At 38.4% G+C, this 20,070-nt stretch overlaps 8 protein-coding genes across 10 annotated transcripts; 5 read left to right on the top strand and 3 right to left on the bottom strand.

Moving 5' to 3' along the window:
* Positions 1-6: 6 nt before the first annotated feature.
* Positions 7-941, bottom strand: LOC105267204 (vacuolar protein sorting-associated protein 37B-like). Its single transcript, XM_011305890.1, has 4 exons — positions 915-941; positions 525-622; positions 252-415; positions 7-174 (listed from the first exon to the last, which is right to left on the bottom strand). The coding sequence occupies exons 1-4, from the start codon at positions 925-927 to the stop codon at positions 168-170; spliced, it is 282 nt and encodes a 93-aa protein (XP_011304192.1). The 5' UTR covers positions 928-941; the 3' UTR covers positions 7-167.
* A 180-nt stretch (positions 942-1,121) lies between these two features.
* Positions 1,122-2,839, top strand: ics (ras suppressor protein 1). Its single transcript, XM_011305889.1, has 4 exons — positions 1,122-1,472; positions 1,766-1,937; positions 2,015-2,464; positions 2,753-2,839. The coding sequence occupies exons 1-4, from the start codon at positions 1,325-1,327 to the stop codon at positions 2,835-2,837; spliced, it is 855 nt and encodes a 284-aa protein (XP_011304191.1). The 5' UTR covers positions 1,122-1,324; the 3' UTR covers positions 2,838-2,839.
* A 262-nt stretch (positions 2,840-3,101) lies between these two features.
* Positions 3,102-5,352, bottom strand: LOC105267199 (Nuclear envelope integral membrane protein). 3 transcript variants are annotated; one of them, XM_011305882.1, is made up of 8 exons: positions 5,160-5,352; positions 4,817-4,926; positions 4,517-4,739; positions 4,280-4,446; positions 3,999-4,214; positions 3,798-3,922; positions 3,487-3,693; positions 3,102-3,389 (listed from the first exon to the last, which is right to left on the bottom strand). In XM_011305882.1, exons 1-8 carry the CDS (start codon positions 5,245-5,247, stop codon positions 3,263-3,265), a joined length of 1,263 nt encoding a protein of 420 aa, XP_011304184.1. In that variant the 5' UTR covers positions 5,248-5,352; the 3' UTR covers positions 3,102-3,262. The 3 variants fall into 3 exon arrangements, with proteins under 3 accessions (XP_011304184.1, XP_011304185.1, XP_011304186.1); XM_011305883.1 differs by having other exon boundaries at positions 3,487-3,648; XM_011305884.1 differs by lacking the exon at positions 3,487-3,693.
* A 100-nt stretch (positions 5,353-5,452) lies between these two features.
* Positions 5,453-7,210, top strand: LOC105267200 (tubulin epsilon chain). The gene is made up of 5 exons (XM_011305886.1): positions 5,453-5,718; positions 5,815-6,371; positions 6,433-6,579; positions 6,646-6,795; positions 6,875-7,210. The coding sequence occupies exons 1-5, from the start codon at positions 5,461-5,463 to the stop codon at positions 7,194-7,196; spliced, it is 1,434 nt and encodes a 477-aa protein (XP_011304188.1). The 5' UTR covers positions 5,453-5,460; the 3' UTR covers positions 7,197-7,210.
* Vps60 (vacuolar protein sorting 60) lies at positions 7,198-8,634 on the bottom strand. Its single transcript, XM_011305887.1, has 3 exons — positions 8,456-8,634; positions 7,564-8,109; positions 7,198-7,483 (listed from the first exon to the last, which is right to left on the bottom strand). The coding sequence occupies exons 1-3, from the start codon at positions 8,522-8,524 to the stop codon at positions 7,433-7,435; spliced, it is 666 nt and encodes a 221-aa protein (XP_011304189.1). The 5' UTR covers positions 8,525-8,634; the 3' UTR covers positions 7,198-7,432.
* Positions 8,635-8,753: 119 nt separating this feature from the next.
* Gdh (glutamate dehydrogenase, mitochondrial) lies at positions 8,754-13,733 on the top strand. Its single transcript, XM_011305888.1, has 5 exons — positions 8,754-9,381; positions 11,761-12,509; positions 12,632-12,842; positions 12,921-13,075; positions 13,185-13,733. Exons 1-5 carry the CDS (start codon positions 8,973-8,975, stop codon positions 13,299-13,301), a joined length of 1,641 nt encoding a protein of 546 aa, XP_011304190.1. The 5' UTR covers positions 8,754-8,972; the 3' UTR covers positions 13,302-13,733.
* Positions 13,734-14,370: 637 nt separating this feature from the next.
* On the top strand, positions 14,371-15,877 carry LOC105267197 (craniofacial development protein 1). Its single transcript, XM_011305881.1, has 4 exons — positions 14,371-14,682; positions 14,762-15,111; positions 15,194-15,724; positions 15,784-15,877. Exons 2-3 carry the CDS (start codon positions 14,781-14,783, stop codon positions 15,691-15,693), a joined length of 831 nt encoding a protein of 276 aa, XP_011304183.1. The 5' UTR covers positions 14,371-14,682; positions 14,762-14,780; the 3' UTR covers positions 15,694-15,724; positions 15,784-15,877.
* A 1,489-nt stretch (positions 15,878-17,366) lies between these two features.
* On the top strand, positions 17,367-19,900 carry LOC105267287 (lipase 1-like). Its single transcript, XM_011306026.1, has 6 exons — positions 17,367-17,859; positions 17,988-18,180; positions 18,271-18,385; positions 18,641-19,040; positions 19,145-19,229; positions 19,587-19,900. Exons 1-6 carry the CDS (start codon positions 17,731-17,733, stop codon positions 19,898-19,900), a joined length of 1,236 nt encoding a protein of 411 aa, XP_011304328.1. The 5' UTR covers positions 17,367-17,730.
* Positions 19,901-20,070: the final 170 nt, after the last annotated feature.

Raw genomic sequence — 20,070 nt, 5'->3', positions numbered from 1 at the left:
GCGAAAGGTGTTCACTGCTGGATAACCCCCTGTTGACGATTTCGGTTTCCTCTTAAGCTCTCGCATTTTGTCTACCTTCACCTTTCGTAAATGCATTATCTTTCTTCAGGTCAAGAATTGATCCAGGAATTCATCGACTTCTGTATCTCCCGATAAGAATTTCTCAGCTATTTTCTGGGCACGAAGGAGAATACAAATAAAAATCACAATTATCATTTGACAATTGTTTATATAACTGCTTAAATAATTACTTCCGATTCTTTTTTAATTTCAGCAGCAGCTCACAGCCTTTTTCAGACAGTTCTTGTAATGCTTTTTTATTCTCCTCGAGTTGGGGTTGCTTTTCTAGATTGACTTCGGCCAGAGAACGATTTCCAGCGATCAGCACTTCCTCTTCAGATTCCAATTCTTTAAACTAGGAAACCTCACGAAAAGTTAGTAAGTCGCATATCTAGTAATAAGACAAGAAAATAATGAGACAACCGCCTTATTATCCATTTATTGTCATCGATTAAATAATTCACCTGTTTTATGTCATTAACAACTTCCTCGAATCTTCCATCATCGTTCAATATTTCTCTCAAATCAGTGTTGCTGAGATGATTCAACGTCGACAATGCAGCTAGAATATCCATAGAAATTGATGAATTTATTATTAATTCATTATTATTTATTATTAATAAATTTCATGGTTCTTTTTTTATTCCAGGTTTTTAAATCATAATATTTTCCCATTCATTGACTTCGTGGATTAGGCCTACAGGGGATACCACGTTAAAAAAAACGCGTCAAGAACTCTACCCCTTGGGTGATGTGGAAAGAGTTTCCCTTTAATTACTTGATTTATGAAAAAATAATAATAATCATATACCCATTGTTCATTTATGCTTTTGTAGATAATTTTTAAGCCATACCTTTTTTTTTCATGTCAATTTGCAAGAAAAAAAATCAAACGACTCGACTGGCTTTCAAATTTAAACGCCAGAAATCGCTGAATGGTGGGGACGAAACGCACATGAGGGGAAGGCGTTATACAGCGCTACGTACGACGTCTGAAGGTACTTGTCCCCTGTTTTGGTGTCAACGACATCAAGGCTTGGCAATACCTCCTTCCATCATACCTTAACTCCAGCGCATTTAGTGTGGAGCCCTCTCCCTCATGGGGTGAGGTACTACGATGACAGTGAGATCACTCAAACTCCTAAAACTGAGCCTCTACTTTAGTCAATCCTCTTAGATCCTGATCGAAAAATTCTGTTTTGCACATGCGCTGGTAATTTCCTCCGATTTAAAGAGCCTGACGTGTTTACAAAGTGCGCGCGCAATGCACCAAGCCCCAGTTTCGTGTATTCCTACTGCCGCCAAGATGTCAAAGGCAAAGAAAATCCTGGATGAAGCCCGGGAAGTGCAAAATCCCGAGCTGGATCTCGCCGACAAAGGGATAAACACCTTCGAGGAGATGCCAGGATTGCGTGAGTTCATTGTCATTCACTGGATTTGGTCGTAGCCACGGGATTGTCCAAATTTGGTAGCTTGCATGACGGGTTTTTGCTACGGCATCGCCATCGGCCATTCGGGGGCGTGGTTACGCATGCGTTTTCAAATTCATTTTAATTTAAAGGGATTGAAATTTTGTTCCACTAATTCTAAATGAGAAATAGGAAAAGGAGTGGATAGCCCTTTAATATTATTTTTATTTTGTAATATGTCTCCTATAATTAATTATTTAATTGTAGTTGTAATCTTAGGTTTTTATTCTTTTCAGTGAATATGTTGAATATAACGCGGTTGACTCTGAGTCATAATAAAATTCAGACTGTCCCCCCAGGACTTGCGAATCTAGTCAATCTGGAAATTCTCAATCTGTTTAATAATCACATAACTGAACTCCCAATTTCCCTATCTCAAATGCCAAAATTGAGAATTCTGAATGTTGGGTGAGTGAAAAATTGAGGGAGTTAAAAATTCTCGGTATTGACCTCTCGATTCAAATGTTCATAATTTCTCTATGCAGAATGAATCGCCTAGATGCCCTCCCCCGAGGCTTCGGAGCATTTCCAGTCCTCGAAGTGCTGGACCTCACCTATAACAACTTAAGTGAGAAGAATCTCCCCGGTAACTTTTTCATGATGGAGACATTGCGAGCACTGTACCTTGCGGACAACGATTTCGAATATCTGCCGGGGGAAATCGGTCAATTGAAAAACCTCCAGATCTTAGTTCTCCGGGAGAACGACCTAATTGAACTGCCCAGGGAAATCGGGGAATTGGCTCGTCTTCGGGAGCTGCACATTCAGGGAAATCGTCTGACTGTTCTTCCACCAGAATTAGGAAATTTGGATCTTGTGAGCAATAAAGCTGTTTTCAGAATGGAATTTAATCCGTGGGTTACGCCGATCGGCGATCAATTGCAAGTGGGAATCTCCCACGTTATGGATTACATACGATCGGAAACGTACAAGTAGTAAGTATTAAGATTTTTCACCCCATACAATGATGAAAAATAAATACAGTAGAATTCCGTTATACCACCTCTCCTCAATTGCTATTTTCGCATATCTTTCGATTTCCCCATCCTACCATCCCCAGTTTCCAAGATGTAAACAATCCATTGCTTCGTCCAGTGAGGAATAAAATTCCAGGCAGAATAAAGCTGAAAAATAAATTTCGGTCGCATCGAGCGCATGGTGCCGATATCTGCATATAGTAGAATTCTCCGAATTACATGTAACCGAATAACTTTTTTTTTCAGTGTCTACGATCGTCATCAAAAAGCCAAACCCCCACCACCAGCAATTGAAAACGACAAGAGCAAAAAAATCTCTCGAATGCGTTGAATGATCGAGAAAATCCAAAATTTTACATAAACAAGACTAACAACATTCACAAATACTAAAAATCTACATAAAAGTGTACCAGTATAAGTTACACTGCCATTTACATTGATCTTCCATTAATTCTTGTGACCCGACGGTGCCTTAAAGATCTTAATACCTCATAGAAGAGATATATATTTATAAGTTAAGCCTATCGATTTTTATAATACAAATATTGACCAGTTCAACGACTTAATTAATAATAAAATATCAAAAATTAACGAGAACTGTCAAGTATTTATTTTATTCTCAAACATTCCTAAAAAATAAGAAAATACAATTCCCCTTATAATTATTAAGACACAATGAGACGTGGAAAAGGTATATACAAAATGAATTGATTCGCTCGATGGCAGTACAATGATTGTGGATTGATTCTTAATTATTCAGTAATCATCCTCGTCTTCATCTTCGGTGTATTCACACTCCTCGATGAGTCTTGTGAGTTCCACATCATGCTCATAGCTCTCGTTTTGAGACAGATGAGGGCTCCCCTCCATAAACTCAGCAAACCTACAAAAATATAAAGTTATCGAAAGGAAACGAGTGCAGGAAACCTAGAAAATTGAAAATAATATTAATGTAGATGTCGTGAAGTCGTAATAAGCACCTTATGGGGTCTTTTAATCTCAATACTGTCTTCCAGGGGCTACATTCTGGACTGGAGCAAAATTCCTTCAACTCTCCGAGTGCTTTTCTAGTTTCTTTAATTCCCTGTTGTCTGTATTCGTCTTCTGTCAGTAATCTCGGACGTTCGGGAAACATCGAGTTCCTGATTGAATTATATTTTAAGCATGATCTCTGTATGAATGCCTGACTGAATCAAATGGAAAAAAATGAACAAAAAAAATTTAGCGAATGACTAAAGCGAGAGGGTCAGGTCGAAGGCTGAAAAACTACAGAATAAGAGGATAAACTCACCAATAGATTCTTCCCTTGCGAAAGGCAACGATCGGAAAATTATAGAAGACAATTATGAGGATGCAGATCGCAATGGAAGCTTCGTGGAAGTGGCTGCTAAAATATATCATCAGTAATCCACAGCCCTGGAAGATTAATTTAAATAATAATTCAAAGCCGCGAGGGATTGGGTTTCATTGACCAGGAATTCATGGACTATACCTGGAGGAACCACTGGATGATGTTTTTCGTTCTGGTATTAGTTACCGGTCCAATCCGATAACAAATTATAAAACTGATGAGGGAAGTTGCCAGGAGATACCACAGGACGTAGTCCCTGTATTGTAGGAGAATAATTTGGGCATTCTCCCAGAGGATGTTTGCCAACCAAGTGCTCAAGGTCCAACCACTAGCGATCATCAGGTACATTGCTTTTCCCTGTTGATGATGAGAATTTACTATTGGTTAAAAATCCATCGGAAATTTATGGAATGTTCTCTTACTCTGCCGAATAATTTACTGATGAACCAAATGAGGATGAGAACAGAGAATGCATCCCCCAGGGTGACTCCAGTGAGATAATAAAATAATGAATTCCTGCTGAGCTTCGGAGCAGACCAGAAGAGAAGAACGCCGCCGACGGTGAGGGCTACCTTCCAGATATCAATGCCTTAAAAAAAAGATGGATTAAGAAAATTGAAAAGGATGAGCTCGCCTGGAGTATTGACGGAGAGACTAACTTGTCAATGTCATTGACATCTTGTAACGATAATTATTAGCGGGAGGTGTGTAAATCCCAATGCAAGTGTCCTCGAAGGGATTTATCTTCATCTTTTTACTCCTCTTCGTACCAAACCAATTGAATCTCCAGGATCTCTGGCTAAGGTCATGCTTCTCCACGACCTCAGACGGACTCTTCCCATCGAAGAGATCATAAGTCTCCAAGTCAGTGTACAAACTCAACTAAAAAATTTACACAAAAATAATCCTCTGCGTTAAAATTGTAATTAAATGATTAAAACAAATAGCAACAGGAATACCGTTAGAGTTCTCCAGAGATGAATGAGATATTTCGACTTCGAATTGTGGCAAAATATTCTCAATCCAGGCTTTGCATTCTCTACTGAGTCTCCAGGCTCCAAATAATGCACTAGACATAAATTTTCATTCATCAAATGATTAAATTCTTGATTACCCGAAAAAATTGAGTAACCGAAAAAATACGGGAATATATTCTATAAGGTTGAATAAAAATTATTTTCTCGGAAATGAGCAAGCAGATTATTTCAAAATCTATTTTCAAGAGTGTGAATTATGGTGCAGTAAAAAAAATCGTGATAATCGCACAGAAACCGGTAAAATATAGGTTAGAAATCGACTAACATGAGTCAGCCCCTGCAATTTGTGCAAGAGTGTAATGAGCCACAACAGCTAAAATAATTCCATTGACCTTCACGTTTATCCCCCACATATTGACCCGTAGTTCACTCGAAATTTATTGATCACTACACTTTAATTCGATAGGTCTCGAAACCCGCCATAACGAGGACCAACTGCTCCGAAACGTACGTCTGAGCATCAGCTGCAATCAGCTGATTCTAGAAAGCGCGGGAACCACTCGTTAAAAGAGCAAAACCACTGCTGACCACTCCACACGTCCCCAAAACAATGGAAAAATGATAAAATGAGTGAATTCGTTTGCGTCCAAGTGGGACAATGTGGAAATCAGATAGGAAGTGCATTCTGGCCTCTGGTCCTCCACGAATATGGAGTGGAGACGAACAGTGGTGGGGTAAATCAATTAAAAATTCATAGGGATTACAAAAAAAACTGCGACGACCTCTCAGAGGCTTTCAACAGCTTCTTCCATGTTCCTGATACCCCAGGAAAATTTTCCTTCTCCAAAATATCCGATTTGACAGCTGCTGACGTTAAAGCCAGGGTAATTTTCACATTTCAGAAATTAATCAGTGAAAAATTAATTTCAACGGTTTTTAGGGATTGATTAATTCTTCGAAGACATTCATTTGATTTTCAGGCTGTTCTAGTTGATATGGAGGACAGTGTTGTCTCCAGGTACAGGGATGGCCCCCTGAGGAATTTATTCGATCAAACCTGCACAGTGACAAATTATCCTGGCTCTGGGAACAATTGGGCAGAGGGTTTTTACACTCATGGTCGAGCCTATCATGAAAAAATTAAGGAAACCCTGAGGAGAACAGCTGAACGCTGTGACAGTCTCCATGGGTTCCTCCTGATGCACTCCCTGGGTGGAGGAACAGGCTCAGGGTTGGGTACAGCTACTTTGAAACTTCTTGCTGATGAATATCCCCATGTGGACAGATTCGTATCCTGTGTGTACCCTGCAGAGACCCAGGATGTCGTCACAGCACCCTACAACGTCCTCCTGGCTACCAGGCAACTCCTGGAACACGCCACCTGCGTTTTCCCTGCTGATAATGGAGCTCTGATGGATATATGCAGCTGGCAGGCCCGGGGAAAGGACAACCTGGACCAGGCCAGGTACAATGCCACTGGTAGTCCCTTCCAAGACATGAATAGTGTTGTTGTTAATATGTTGCTGCACCTTACGAGGTAATTATTGAAATTGATTGAGTTTTGATTGGCGGAAAAGTAATTAATTAATTATTTGCAGTGGAGCTAGGTTTCCTGGGAATTTAAATACCGATATGAATGATTTAGCTACGAATTTAGTGCCCTATCCTCGTCTTCATTATATTTTTAGCAGTGTGTCTCCTATTTCTATGACTGCTTCAACGGTTTCATTGGCTAAGAATAATAAGTATGTACTGAATAAAAAATGGATTCGATGGAATCATTGATTTTTCTCAATTTTTTTTTCTTTCAGGTTACAGGACGAGCTCTTCATTAACGCCTGGTCCAGATCTCATCAATTAATTAAAGTGGATCCTCTGCAGCCGAAGGCTGTCATAATCGGAGCTGCACATATCGCGAGGGGGAGCTGCTCCATGGACGATATGAGGAGAAATATAGAAAGGTAGGAATTTTAATTAAGTTCAAATAACATATCTGAAAAAAATTGAATGGCACCACTTTGTGGTTGAATTAATTTTTAGATTCCAGAATAAAGCGAAATTCACCCCTTGGAGTAGAGAAACAATGAAAATAGGATTGTGCTCAGTTCCCCCAGCTGGTCACCCAGCCTCTCTCCTGTGTCTCCTCAACTCTTCGGCGATGCGTTTCATGTTTAAAATTCTACTCACTCAATTCGATAAACTCTACAAGAAAAGAGCACACGTGCACCACTACCTCCAGGTGGACTCATTCGAGGAGGAAAATTTTCTGAGCTCTCGCGAAATAATTTCCAACGTCTGCGATCAATACAAACATCTCCATAATCCGAAACCCATCGACACCCCAAGACTTCCAGTGCTGTGACTCCTGTTAGTTATTTATTCTCCTCAAATACACGATATTCCAGTAATATTGAAAAATTATAATAATTAACGAATACTCAGGATAAATTTTCGATGGTATTTGCGCGAAGCTGAGGTGTCATTAAAAAATTTACTTTACGTTATTTTAATATATATTAAAGCGTTTTGATTGCAGACTCCTCAGGGGCTTCTTTGGAGGTCTAAATCACCATGAATTGCTGGATCAATTAGACTTTCTTAAGTCGCTGGGATCTGCGGCAAGCCAAACTCATCCACCAAAACTCCATCCTGTGACCCAAAAGTTCATGTTGAAAATATATAAAAAATTTAAAAAACGAGCAAAACAATTTTATGAATGAATATCTCACCTTGTTTCTCACAGAACTGGCACCAGGCTCCTTATCTGGAGCATTGGGTGCAGTAATAGCATCATCCAGGTACGAGGCATCAGTGTCCAGGGCCAAATCATCCCCGAGGGCATCGAGCTCAGCCTCAAGCTCATCATCATCAATCTCCGGCATTCCATAGCTCCTCCCCAGTGCCTCCTGCACCTCATCAGCCTGATCTAGCATATCAGCCAGATCGTCCTGCATATCATCGATGTGATCGATATTGATGTTCTTGAATTCCTTCTGCATCTGCTTCACCCCGTCCTTCATCGCAGCCACTGTGATCTGGGTGTCCTTGAGGGTCTGAGTCGCGTAATTTGCTTGCTCCATGTTAAAAGCTTGCTGTCTGAGACTCTCCACTTGTCCCTCGTACATTTTTCGCTGTTTCAGGACTCTCATGGCTTTGGCCTTTACTGCATTCTTAGCTGGACCATCTCGCATCTTGGCCAGCTGATCTTTGTACTTTTTCAATTCTGCATCCAGACGCTGAACCTTTTTCTCTGCTGTGTCTGCTCGTCCATCGACCTGGAGAAATCAATCTCCTGATAATTCAAAAATTGACAGCTGCGTGTAAAACTAATTAGAAGGAAATTGATTTGTTGTCTGGAGCAGAAGATGATCATGGTTAAACATTATTATGTATTTCATCGTCAACTTCGTAATGGAGTATGAAAATTCAATCTTCCCACGATTTATTATTTTACGAAACTGTCAAAAAATAATATTACCAGGGATCCATATTTTCATCGTGTTCCAACTATTGATCTGAGGTAAAATAATCATCGCAAAAGAAAATCCGCAAAAGAAAAATCTAGACCCAGTGACTCACATCCCAAGGTCGCCTAACCTATGAAGAACGAAAGGTTCTCACCCCAGCGATGACATCAGTGAGGCTGGGGCCAGGTTCCTTGGGTTTAGCACGTCCAAAAAGTCTGTTCATCTCGTGAAAAATATAATTTCACCTCAACAAAATAGTCCTCCAACGACAAGAAATATCAAATCCAACGAGAGAAATGTCAAACCCAACGACAGTTATTCGATAATAATAATAAATTCGAAAAAAAAATGACCTGACATCTGCGCAGACAACTGATGATCCTCTGCCTTATCGACAGGAGTCCAACTCCCCCTTCAACTCTCCAGTCACACAAATCTACGCCCCGTGGTGGCTGCGTACGTGTATTGTTCGTGGAAAAAATAAAAAGCCGTGAGTTGGAGTGAGTGAAGCCCTAAAGTCATCATCGAGGTGTCTTTGATCGAACTGCTGCGATCTGGTGTGCGTGACGCCGAGAGAGTGGAGGTGAATTTATAAAACCGGAGTCAACGCGGGAATTTAACCGTCACCAGCTCAAATAAATCAGTGCGAGTATATCGACAAATCGAGAAGGATGTTTCACCTCAATAAATTATCATTGAAACCGGTGGCTGATATGCCTGGGGTGCTGGCTCGTGCTGTTCCAGCAGCCCTCCAGGCTCGTGGTTATGCCGATCATCAGATACCTGATCGCCTCAAGGATATTCCAAATGCTGAGAATCCAAAATTCTTCAACATGATTGAGTACTTCTTTCATCGATCCTGTCAAATTGCCGAGGACAAACTCGTCGAGGAAATTGGGAGACGATCCAAATCCACCATAGAGGAGAGACGGAAGAAAGTCAAGGGAATTCTCATGATGATGGAACCCTGCGATCACATTCTGGAGACAACTTTTCCTCTGAAACGTGACTCTGGGGATTATGAGATGATCACAGGGTACAGGGCACAACATTCTACTCATCGAACTCCATGCAAAGGCGGTGAGTTTGGATTATCTTTTATTCTTCGGAGAATTCAGCTTGTATGTAAATCAGAGAATATCCCTGAATCTCAGAGTCATACCAAAATTTTTATTAAAAACATTAGTGGAGGTCTCATCGCTCTATGAAAGCATTCAAGAAAAATTCAATGATATCTCTTAGATGCAGAGGTCAAATGAAAGAAAACCGGTCCCGAAAATAAATCCATTTGTTACTTTTTATCTCCTCGCTCTCATATTATTTTTCTTCATGGATTCCACACCGTGTTTGGATTGTCGAGGGCCTCTAAACACTGCAGCCATGATAACGAGAATGCGAATGTTGTTCTAAGATATCAGGGTGCATTATTATCGATTTATCTGCAGAAATATGATTTCGATATGGAAATATTGAAATGCTCATTAATTAAACGGTCCGTCGACAACTCCTAGTCTCTGAAAAAAAAAAATACTGTAGAAATTACTTAGGAATTTTACCATTTTGCTACGAATATTTATTGATTCCCTCATGTTCGATAATTCTTCTTGAAGAATTCTCAAGGCTGAATAACGATAATGAGATGAAAAAAAATGAAGTGTGTATTATAGCGGTGAGTCTCAGTAAACTCATTACGTTTATCACTTCTATTTGTCGAACTATCTCTTTATCAGGAAATGTTATAATTCTTATCAACATTCCATTCATCTCGATCCAGCTGTCGATACATCACCCGCAATAGGCTTGAAAATTACTGACACGGTATTTGTGATTCAGACGTTTGGTTCGACGAATCGGTAAAATAAAACAAGTCTCCTATATTCCTATTCACTCTCTCATTTCAACTTGTAGACTGGTGTTATGCAATGCCACAGGCGTCAGCCACACACTGGGATTATAAGTAGAAGTTGAAATAATTCTCCTTATCCTGCTTTGCGTTTATCCTGACAATTATAAATACGAGGGCATCTTGGCAGCCATCAGACTGTGATTCATTCCGCCTATACGACTGCCAGATGCTCACCGATTTGACCCCGATCAACTTCGGGTCCCGAGACAATATTCCAACAATGCCAGGCATTATTCCACACAACCTCACATTTTTTCACACCGAATTTTCGTGTTTTTTTTTTATGCTGAAGGCCACGTCCCACGAGTCTGGTATTCCCACTCTAATTAATTGATGAAAACAAGTTGTTTTTTTAGGGTGGAGTGGAAGAGTTATCATATTCACGGGCAATTTGACTCGTTTAGACCTAATTTATTCTTCACTGCGACTAGAATTAATTAGAAATGTTGTCCCCAGAATAATACTAGACGTTTAGTAGATGCATGTGATTTTTCTGAATTTTTAACTTTTGTTATTTTAAACCTGAATAATGTTATTGAAAAATGAAATTGATGAGTGGATGAATAAGTTTTATTTTATTGAGAGGAAGATGGAGAAATTCATAAAAATAAATGTTGTTTCAACTCTCCCAGTTCACTGAACTTTTAATAGATCCCTCCGTCCCGAGAAAACGATGTAATGAGGTCATACAGGAGCTACAAGGGGGAAACATTCGCCCGTACATAAGTTTCATTCAAACGGGTCACTCGTAATGGTACATGGAATTAAAAATAGCCGAGAGGCTCGCCCTCGTGATTCGTAAACAGCTTTCTCGTCACGAGGTGTCACGTGGATGATTTTTATCACAATTTTCATTCTCTTTTCACCAAGAATAGCATCAAGGAGGCAATAGTATACTCTCGTGATTAGAGTCTAATCCACAAGTGTCTATTGCCAAGAGTTATTGATATTTAACTTGAACGGCTTCAACGTCATTAGGACAGAGGCCACGATTATTCAATCATGTCAGATGATTTTAGGGGAAAGGTGTACACGAAATTGACAAGACGATGTTGCAAAAGAGTATCGGTGCCCTGCTGTCTCAGCTTTTCAGAAGACATTGGTCAATCGTTAATTAATAGCCTCCGACGAATCGAGAGATATTTATACCGATGATTGAAACGAGGAAGAGCTTCGCCACTCGTGATACAGTCTTTGTATAAAAATTGGATATAAATTGGATGAAAATCGGTGAAAAATTCTGAGAGAGATTAATAAGAATATGTCTCTGGAATATTTCCAGTGAATTTAATTCGACACTGCTGTAATATCATATCAGTATAAGCGTTTTGGAAGCGATTTGCAGAGTCTGCAGTCTGGATATCAGCAACTGGTGTAATGACCCCGCTGATAGCCCTTGACTCACTCCGATATATGGTGCACGTGATGGCTCCACGTGTGTACCAGCTTGCACAGGCCTTATTATCTCGATATTGTATCACCACTCAGCAACCAATCACCTGATGTATTATCGAAACAGGTTCGACGAGTTTATAACATTTGCAACATTTCAGGTATTCGATTCTCTATGGATGTCAGCAGAGACGAAGTCAAGGCTCTTTCCGCTCTCATGACCTTCAAGTGCGCCTGTGTTGATGTACCATTTGGTGGTGCCAAGGCGGGCATTAAAATCGATCCTAAAAAGTACTCTGAGCACGAGCTGGAGAAGATAACCCGTAGATTCACACTGGAATTGGCTAAGAAGGGATTTATTGGTCCTGGTGTTGATGTACCAGCTCCAGACATGGGGACGGGTGAGCGTGAAATGTCCTGGATCGCTGATACCTTCGCCAAGACAATTGGCCATCTCGATATTAATGCTCATGCCTGTGTCACTGGTAAACCCATAAATCAGGGTGGAATTCATGGTCGAATTTCTGCTACTGGACGAGGTGTTTTTCATGGGCTTGAGAATTTCATCAACGAGGCTAATTTCATGAGCATGATTGGCACAACACCAGGATGGGGTGGCAAGACTTTCATTATTCAAGGATTCGGTAATGTTGGACTCCACTCGATGCGTTACCTCCATCGGGCTGGGGCTACCTGCATCGGTGTCATCGAGCACGATGGATCCATCTACAATTCCGAGGGAATTGATCCCAAGGCCCTCGAGGATTACAGACTCGATAATGGAACTATTGTGGGATTCCCTGGGGCTCAGCCCTACGAGGGAGAGAATCTCATGTTCGAACCTTGTGATATCTTTATTCCTGCTGCCGTTGAGAAAGTTATCAATAAGGATAATGCTGGACGTATTCAGGTACCAATCATATCGATATTTCAAATTAATTCTGTCGTCTTCGTAAAACGATAATTTATAATATTTTGTGAGAAAATTTGTTAAAAATTCCTCTGATCGATTATTCGATGAAATAATTTTAGGCTAAGATAATTGCCGAGGCTGCCAACGGGCCAACAACTCCAGCAGCCGATAAGATTCTAATCGAGAGAAATATTCTGGTAATTCCCGATCTTTACATAAACGCCGGTGGTGTCACAGTCTCCTTCTTCGAGTGGCTGAAAAACCTCAATCACGTATCGTATGGTAGACTCACATTCAAGTACGAGAGAGAATCCAATTATCACTTACTGGGTGAGCTACTCTCCATAATTAGATTAACCGAGGGAAATCTTGTGGAGTCGATAGCATAATGAGTCTTTATAATTTCAGAATCCGTCCAGGAATCGCTTGAACGTCGATTTGGACGTGTTGGGGGAAGAATTCCTGTCACGCCATCCGAGGCTTTCAATAAGAAGATTGCTGGTGCATCCGAAAAAGATATTGTTCATTCCGGTCTCGATTACACAATGGAGCGATCGGCTAGGGTAAGAATAATCAATTGGCTCGACAAGTGGCAAATCCAGTGATTTCGTAAATAACTGAGAAACTACCCAAGGACTTTGTTGGAAATTTAATGAATTATTTTTTTCTCAGGCTATCATGAAGACTGCCATGAAGTTCAATCTGGGCCTGGACTTGAGGACAGCTGCCTACGTAAATTCCGTCGAGAAAATCTTCACCACCTATTCCGAGGCAGGTCTTGCATTCTAAGAGCCTAGTCACAATGAAAATAAAAACGAGGGAGAGAGTGTCAGCCAGTATTCACGGATTATCGTCGACTCCATCTTTAAAATAATAAATAAAAAAATCCTTCACAACTTTAAAACTACTCCATAACCGACGAAAATCAATAATTCGTCTTTTTCAAATGAATAATATGGATTTTTTACCAATTGTGAGGGGAGAGAAATCGCCTCGATCACTGTTAAATATCAAAAGCAATGAAAGTGCTCAGAAGACTCGAGAGTTATCACTAGTTATCAGTAAATTGTCACGCAGCATCGATAGTCAATGCATTACGATAGTAAAACGATACTTAACTCAAACGGGTGCAACATCAAGAAACGTCAAGGAATCAAAAGTATCCACAACCAGGCAATTGTTCAAATTTCATGAATTTTTTTATAAATCAATTTTTATCGACTACTGTCTTTAATTGACATGTCAACTCAGTGGTAGCATTTACACGCTGAAGTAAATTTTAGATGAATCAATCATTTAGCCTTAATCCAGCCCATGGTACTTTGAAATTTTCAACATACAAATTACGATTCATCCAATATGATTTCTAATTTCTACTGATGTTGAGTGCAAAATGTATTATACAAGTGACGTTCACAGTTCCACTGTTAATGTTATTGCAGCAACATGTTAATATTAAAGATAAGCTCACTTGCGTCAAGATAATGAAATATTTATTTGTTACCTGTCTCAATAATTCATTAATTGATTAATTCACTCGTCGAGATAATCATCGATATCTCGAAAGTTTCTCACGCTTATTGTTCACTGAACTCATTTAATTTCGAGGAATTTTGACATTTTCAATAATTTTTATCATTTCAATGAAATTTTCGATGAAATATTAAATTTTCAAGTTTGCGAAATATATCACCTGCGATAATATCGCGAACTACAGTCGGTACTCGTATTTCCTATCATTTTTTATACCAGCAATCGACTTCGTATTACCAATGTGAAAACAGATGGTAAACAGCTGACGAATTTCTCTCAATCCACCAGTTTCTAGTCAGCAGGTAGCGCTGATTGTCGAGTCAATTTTATTGGTCCATCATTTTTATACAGTGAACTATATTTCAGAGAGAAAAAAGTACAGTCTCTTACGTGTATCATCAATTCAGATCAATTACCCCACGATACGCCATCGGATTCAATAAAAACTGATCGATCCCCACGAGATTCCGAATTTTTGAAAAGACCATGAGCATTTGACACGAAAATTTCTATAAAAATTAGTGACGATCCAAGTGAACCAACGCCAATCGACCATTTGCACCTCGTACAAAGGACTCCATTCCTTTAATTTCCTGGATGAAAAAAAAGGACACCCCTTTAAAAATATAAATTAGGGGTGAGTAATGTGATGAGAATTTAATTAATGCTCATGATATGTGGTGACATTGAGAATTAATGAATTTATTGATGATAAGAGGACGTAAACTCGAGGTTATGTCTGAAGAGCATCAGTTGCCCTCAGATTCAGACGAGGACGATGAGGATTATGTGCCTGATGGTGCTGACGAGCCCGTGTCTGAGGCGGAGTCAGAAGGTGATGCTGAGAGCGGTCCTGAAGACGAGAACAATGAGAACGAGCAATTGACGAGGAATAAGGGTAAAAAACGGGGTCGAAGGAGTAAAAAAATTTCCAAGCGAAGAAAGCATTTTGGACCTGGGGATGAAATTGTGGTGAACGAAGAGACGAAAGAGACTTCAGCTCTCACCGAAGAGGAGGAGAAAAAAAGGGCTGACACACTGTGGGCCGATTTCATGAAAGATACAGGTGAATTATTGTTATGTATTATTTTTTATTATCAATAACTGAATCACTTGAAATAATTCGGAAGTACTAAAAATATTTTCAGGTACAATATCTAAACCAAAGGCTCAGGACTCAGCGAATGGTACATCAGCTAATCCACCAATTCGGCCGAAACCTGAAGAGAAAGTGAAAATTACAAAAGTTTTCGAATTCGCTGGTGAAGAGGTGAAAATCGAGAAGGAAGTATCAGCGAACTCGGCAGAAGCTCGACTCTCTCTTCTTTCGTCGGATAAGTCTCCGAAAATTCCAGAAGTTATTCCTAGGCCGTCAGGACGCGGTGGTGGAGGCCGAAGAGGAGGATTGGGTGGTATCTCCTCCGTGCTCGGCCAGATTGGCAGAAAAACAAAAATCTCAACTCTAGAAAAATCGAAACTCGATTGGGATAATTTCAAAAAACAGGAAAATCTCGATGAAGAGATAACGACTCATAATAGAGGTAGAGATGGCTTCCTGGAGCGCCAGGATTTCCTCCAGCGAGCAGATATGCGTCAGTTTGAAATAGAGAAGCAGCTGAGGACTACAGCCCGACGGAGCAATCGCTGAAAGGTCGACAAATCGAGGACAAATGCCGAAGGTACGATTTTCAGTCAGCGAAATGTGCATTTTTCTCATACTTCGACTCATTAAATCCAGGAAAATGCCATGAAACCATGAACTGCCGATTTAGATAGGAGTATTGAACCATTCCAATGCATCGAGACTCAGTAATTTCATGAATCTTCATAAATCAATAAATGCCAAACTGTATGAATGATAACGTCTGCACTTGTCTCGTCTTATCTGGTGTTTATTTACTTTCTTGATATTTTTAATAGTCGAAAGTGCACGAGATCCTGCAATTACTTAACACACTCAGGTTATAATAACTTTGATGCCTATAAGACTATGCTTACCATTGAACTGAACAGTATGTACGAAATAAACATGAACAAATACGTGAAAATGAAGAAAATCTTTATTAAACCCAAAATATTGTAGTGAACAAGTTTTTCACGATCCTGAAAAAAATGAACATCAAAAGTTACGTACAATAATTATTATTATTAATATAATAATATATAAATACAATAATAATCGTATTTCATTAACACTAATTAATGTTTTATTGCGATAATAATTCCAATATGAAGGGGAAGGAGGTATTCCTTAAATTAAAACCGCAAAATTTCGGTAACTGTAGGCGAGGGGCAGGAGCGTCTTTCTAGAATCGCTTAATTGTAACCCCGACCTATATTTCGATTATCAATTAATTCGATGAGAGAAAAACTGGACTCACAAAGGTTAGCAGAATAATTTACACGAAAAAAAAAGACTTTTTTGTTTCGTATTTATCTCAGCTCTGAAAGTTCTGTCATCTCCGAGACAAATATAGAAATGAAATCAATAATTAATTGACGAAAAAAATTTAATTTTCAAAAACGTAATTTTCTTCTAAAAATCAATCAGCCTTGAGATCAGAATAAATAATAAAAAAATAAATTATGAATGTTAATAATTTTTTAATACAGTATATCCCCAACATATCGGATATTTGGATATGCGTACGAAAAATGAACCGTTGATTGAAAAAATGAAAAAAATAATGAAGTTTTTATAAATAAATAAATCAGCATCGAGAAATTATTGGAATCTTGCATTCAATTTGAAATGTTCTTCCCAATGGAAAATCAAGGAGCACAACTACTGCATAAAGAAACATATTCGACGCCAGACTGGCGCGGCCTTGCCAGAGGAGAATAATTCGCATGAACCAGAATATCTCCCAGGCATCGACCCGCTACCGGTTCGGTCCTTCCTCAAGCGCGTGTGCCAGTGTGCGAATACTTTTTTTTTTAATTGCCCATGTTTTATTCCAGTACTTCAGTATTTACACTATGTACATATTCACAAAAAAAAGAACCGGATCTGAAACAGAAATACCTCTAAAGAAATGTTATTATCAATTATAATATAGTTTGGTATACAGCCTCCGGCTACTATTTTTTACCAATATAACATTGAAAAAAAGAGGTATTTACGTTGTCTCAGGGAAGAATTATTTTACTTGATAATAATGAGTTATAAAAAAATATTTACTGAACAAAATACTTATGCGCGATTTTTTTTTCTTAATGTTTTTTATCACCATTCACATGGTATGTACATTATTTAAATAAAAATGAAAATAACAGGTAGAAAAAATTCGGGAGATATTTGATGTTATCACAGCTCTCACAATTGTTCTGTTTCATGGTCTATCTGTAATTATAAATATTTTCATGGCACTTTACGACTTGCAACAATAATCATGTCTCCAGTTAAAGTATCCGCTAATGTGTCTTAACGATTACGTACGTCATTAAGAACAAAGAGCAATTCTTACGTATAATGAGACAAATAGGAAAAAAAACCGTTTGTGTAACTTTGAAATTACAAGCTAAGGTCGTTACCTTCGATTTCTTGTTAATAAGGAAGAGCAAATGAAAAATTATTGATGGACATGTGACAAAAAATAGAATAAGTGGGACAGATGGGTTTAATTCGCGGTGTGAGCGATGTGCGTTCAGAAGTCTCTCAGAATTTCTGAATCAGTCATTAATAATGGCCGAACAGAAGAGAATAGTGATTGTTTTATTCATGCTCTCTTTGTTATTCTTGTCGGGTGATTCGAGATTACGGGATCAGTACCGGGATGATGGAAGAAATTCTCATTTCCGTGTTCCAAATTTTGTAAGTGAATCATATCAATTGAAATTCCTGTAGTAACGGTTATTTTTTTTATGACAATTATTTTTAGTATTGAACAATTGTTCACACTTTCTCTCCCGTCTCAATTATCAAATATTAATTAAATGCAGATAGGACTCGTTGCGGAACACGGGAGACGGGCTGAATGGCATAATGTAACGACCGAGGACGGATACATTTTATCAATATTTAGAATTGTTCGTAATAACAATAATTATCAATTAGGACCTCCAATTTATTTGCAACACGGATTAACAGGCACTGCAGATATGTTTGCGATGGTGAAACCCGAGAGGAATATCGGTAACTGGAAATATCATTCACCAACAAATACCCACAACCTGTAGTATTATTTATCAATCAATAATTGTATAATATTCAATTTGTGGACAGCATTTCTACTAGCTGATGCTGGATACGATGTTTGGCTGGGAAATTTGAGAGGGAATGCTTACAGCCGCAAGCACAAAACATTATCAACGAAGGACCCGAAATTCTGGAATTTCAGGTTCGTAAGTCCCAGAAAAATTGATAATAATAATTAATTATTATTATTAACACTCTAATATTCAATAATTGTTTAACTCGTATATTTTTTATATATTTTTTCAATTCTGGAAGAAGAAAAATTATTTGGAAATTTTTCTGTTCTGATTTCGGTGTTCTCGTTTCTCGGAGAGAAGAGAAGAAAAAGTAATTGAATTGTCAAGTTGTATGACTTCATTAATCAAGTGATGTCCAATTCCGTTATATTCTGTGACAGTATGGACGAGTACGCAATCAAAGATCTACCAGCAATGATGGACTATGTCCTCAATGTGACGAATCGATCGTCATTGTCCTACATCGGCATATCCCTTGGAACAACAATAAGCACAATATTTCTCTCAAATAGAACGGATTACAACAGCAAATTAAATCTCGTGGTACATTTTGCGCCAGTTACCGTCTTCAAATCAAAGACTTTAACGAGACAAATTCTACTGATGATAGCGGATCTGTTGGAAGGACCTGATAAATCATTTGAGATTCTGCCTCGAAACAGATTTGTACATTCATTCGTGAAATTAGTATGTACAGCTAGTCCCCTGATGAGAGAGCTTTGTTTATTCCTTGTGGAAACATTTATGGGTCGAGATCGTGAGCAATTCGATATACCATGGGTAAAGTATAAAAATGTTTATAATGTACAAATGATTTTTATTCTCGAGTTAGCAGTTATCTGAAAGAATTTTGCAAGCTTAAAAAATTGTTAATTTTTCTTTAGGATCTGGTGCTGAAATTTGCACTGTACTTCCCCGCCGGATGTTCTGCAAAAGTTCTTTTTCATTACTTTCAATTTTTGAGAACTGGTAAAATTTTAATTAATGGATTAGTTAATTAATTAATCAAGAACAAGGAAAATTAATTCAAATAATTAAAGTAATTCTACTTTCCCATCGGGCTATGCCACTTTTGAATATTTTCAGTTATTGAATTTTTCAAGTAAATTCTGGATTTTTAAATATTTTTTCTCTGAAAAATTAGAAGTATTATAATTGTTATAATAATAATGAATATAATTATTATTGGTTAAAGTGAATTTTGACGTCATGACAGTAGAGTTACTTCATTTACTTTTCTATTGAAAAAGATTTGGACAATCATTAAGTGAATAATATAGATATTAACAATTAAAAAAATTCGCCGAACAAATAAACTTTTCACAGGTGAATTCGGATACTTTGATCACCATGACGACTCAATCAACCTTCAATATTACGGAAAAAAAAGGGCTCCACAATACAATTTATCAAACATCGTAGCTCCTATGGTTTTTTTCAAAGCCTTAAATGATCCACTCTCAACTCTAGAGGACGACGTAGCCTTGATAAAAAAATTGCCTCCAAACACAACATTACACTACGAGATCGTAAACTGGAAAAACTTCAATCACATCGACTTCATTTTAGCGAAAGACGTGAAAAAATTAGTCTATGATAGATTATTCGAAATCCTCTCCGATATCAATAAATTTCCTTGACACCTTAACTTGATTTCATTAACAATTTCATATTGAAAATATTGAAAAATGCCGAAAAATATATTTCATCACGCTGTGCCGAAAAGTAGCTTTCCGGCACGCTGCGAAGAAAAATATTGGTAACTCGTGTAGAAAATTGTGTTTGGCATGTGAGATTATACCCCTCACTC

The sequence above is a fragment of the Fopius arisanus genome, unplaced genomic scaffold (genome assembly GCF_000806365.1).
Source record: "Fopius arisanus strain USDA-PBARC FA_bdor unplaced genomic scaffold, ASM80636v1 scaffold00045, whole genome shotgun sequence".
NCBI classification, from domain to species: domain Eukaryota; kingdom Metazoa; phylum Arthropoda; class Insecta; order Hymenoptera; family Braconidae; genus Fopius; species Fopius arisanus.
This window is presented reverse-complemented; position numbering and strand designations above follow the sequence as displayed.

Bases quoted from the DNA above. Each gene is read 5' to 3' on its own strand.
- LOC105267204 (XM_011305890.1), bottom strand. The intron at 416-524 runs GTGAATTATTTA...GAGGTTTCCTAG, and splicing joins TTGTTAATGACATAAAACAG to TTTAAAGAATTGGAATCTGA.
- ics (XM_011305889.1), top strand. From the start codon at position 1,325: ATGCACCAAGCCCCAGTTTCGTGTATTCCTACTGCCGCCAAGATGTCA. The intron at 1,473-1,765 runs GTGAGTTCATTG...TATTCTTTTCAG, and splicing joins CGAGGAGATGCCAGGATTGC to TGAATATGTTGAATATAACG. The intron at 1,938-2,014 runs GTGAGTGAAAAA...TTCTCTATGCAG, and splicing joins TTGAGAATTCTGAATGTTGG to AATGAATCGCCTAGATGCCC.
- LOC105267199 (XM_011305882.1), bottom strand. From the start codon at position 5,247: ATGTGGGGGATAAACGTGAAGGTCAATGGAATTATTTTAGCTGTTGTG. The intron at 4,740-4,816 runs GTATTCCTGTTG...TAAATTTTTTAG, and splicing joins ATCTCTGGAGAACTCTAACG to TTGAGTTTGTACACTGACTT. The intron at 4,447-4,516 runs GTTAGTCTCTCC...CTTTTTTTTAAG, and splicing joins GATGTCAATGACATTGACAA to GCATTGATATCTGGAAGGTA.
- LOC105267200 (XM_011305886.1), top strand. From the start codon at position 5,461: ATGAGTGAATTCGTTTGCGTCCAAGTGGGACAATGTGGAAATCAGATA. The intron at 6,580-6,645 runs GTATGTACTGAA...TTTTTCTTTCAG, and splicing joins TCATTGGCTAAGAATAATAA to GTTACAGGACGAGCTCTTCA. The intron at 6,796-6,874 runs GTAGGAATTTTA...ATTAATTTTTAG, and splicing joins ATGAGGAGAAATATAGAAAG to ATTCCAGAATAAAGCGAAAT.
- Vps60 (XM_011305887.1), bottom strand. From the start codon at position 8,524: ATGAACAGACTTTTTGGACGTGCTAAACCCAAGGAACCTGGCCCCAGC. The intron at 8,110-8,455 runs GTGAGAACCTTT...TGATTTCTCCAG, and splicing joins TCACTGATGTCATCGCTGGG to GTCGATGGACGAGCAGACAC. The intron at 7,484-7,563 runs GTGAGATATTCA...TTTGGGTCACAG, and splicing joins CCAGTTCTGTGAGAAACAAG to GATGGAGTTTTGGTGGATGA.
- Gdh (XM_011305888.1), top strand. From the start codon at position 8,973: ATGTTTCACCTCAATAAATTATCATTGAAACCGGTGGCTGATATGCCT. The intron at 9,382-11,760 runs GTGAGTTTGGAT...GCAACATTTCAG, and splicing joins TCGAACTCCATGCAAAGGCG to GTATTCGATTCTCTATGGAT. The intron at 13,076-13,184 runs GTAAGAATAATC...TTTTTTTCTCAG, and splicing joins CAATGGAGCGATCGGCTAGG to GCTATCATGAAGACTGCCAT.
- LOC105267197 (XM_011305881.1), top strand. From the start codon at position 14,781: ATGTCTGAAGAGCATCAGTTGCCCTCAGATTCAGACGAGGACGATGAG. The intron at 15,112-15,193 runs GTGAATTATTGT...AAATATTTTCAG, and splicing joins CGATTTCATGAAAGATACAG to GTACAATATCTAAACCAAAG.
- LOC105267287 (XM_011306026.1), top strand. From the start codon at position 17,731: ATGGCCGAACAGAAGAGAATAGTGATTGTTTTATTCATGCTCTCTTTG. The intron at 18,181-18,270 runs GTAACTGGAAAT...ATTTGTGGACAG, and splicing joins GAAACCCGAGAGGAATATCG to CATTTCTACTAGCTGATGCT. The intron at 19,230-19,586 runs GTAAAATTTTAA...AACTTTTCACAG, and splicing joins CTTTCAATTTTTGAGAACTG to GTGAATTCGGATACTTTGAT.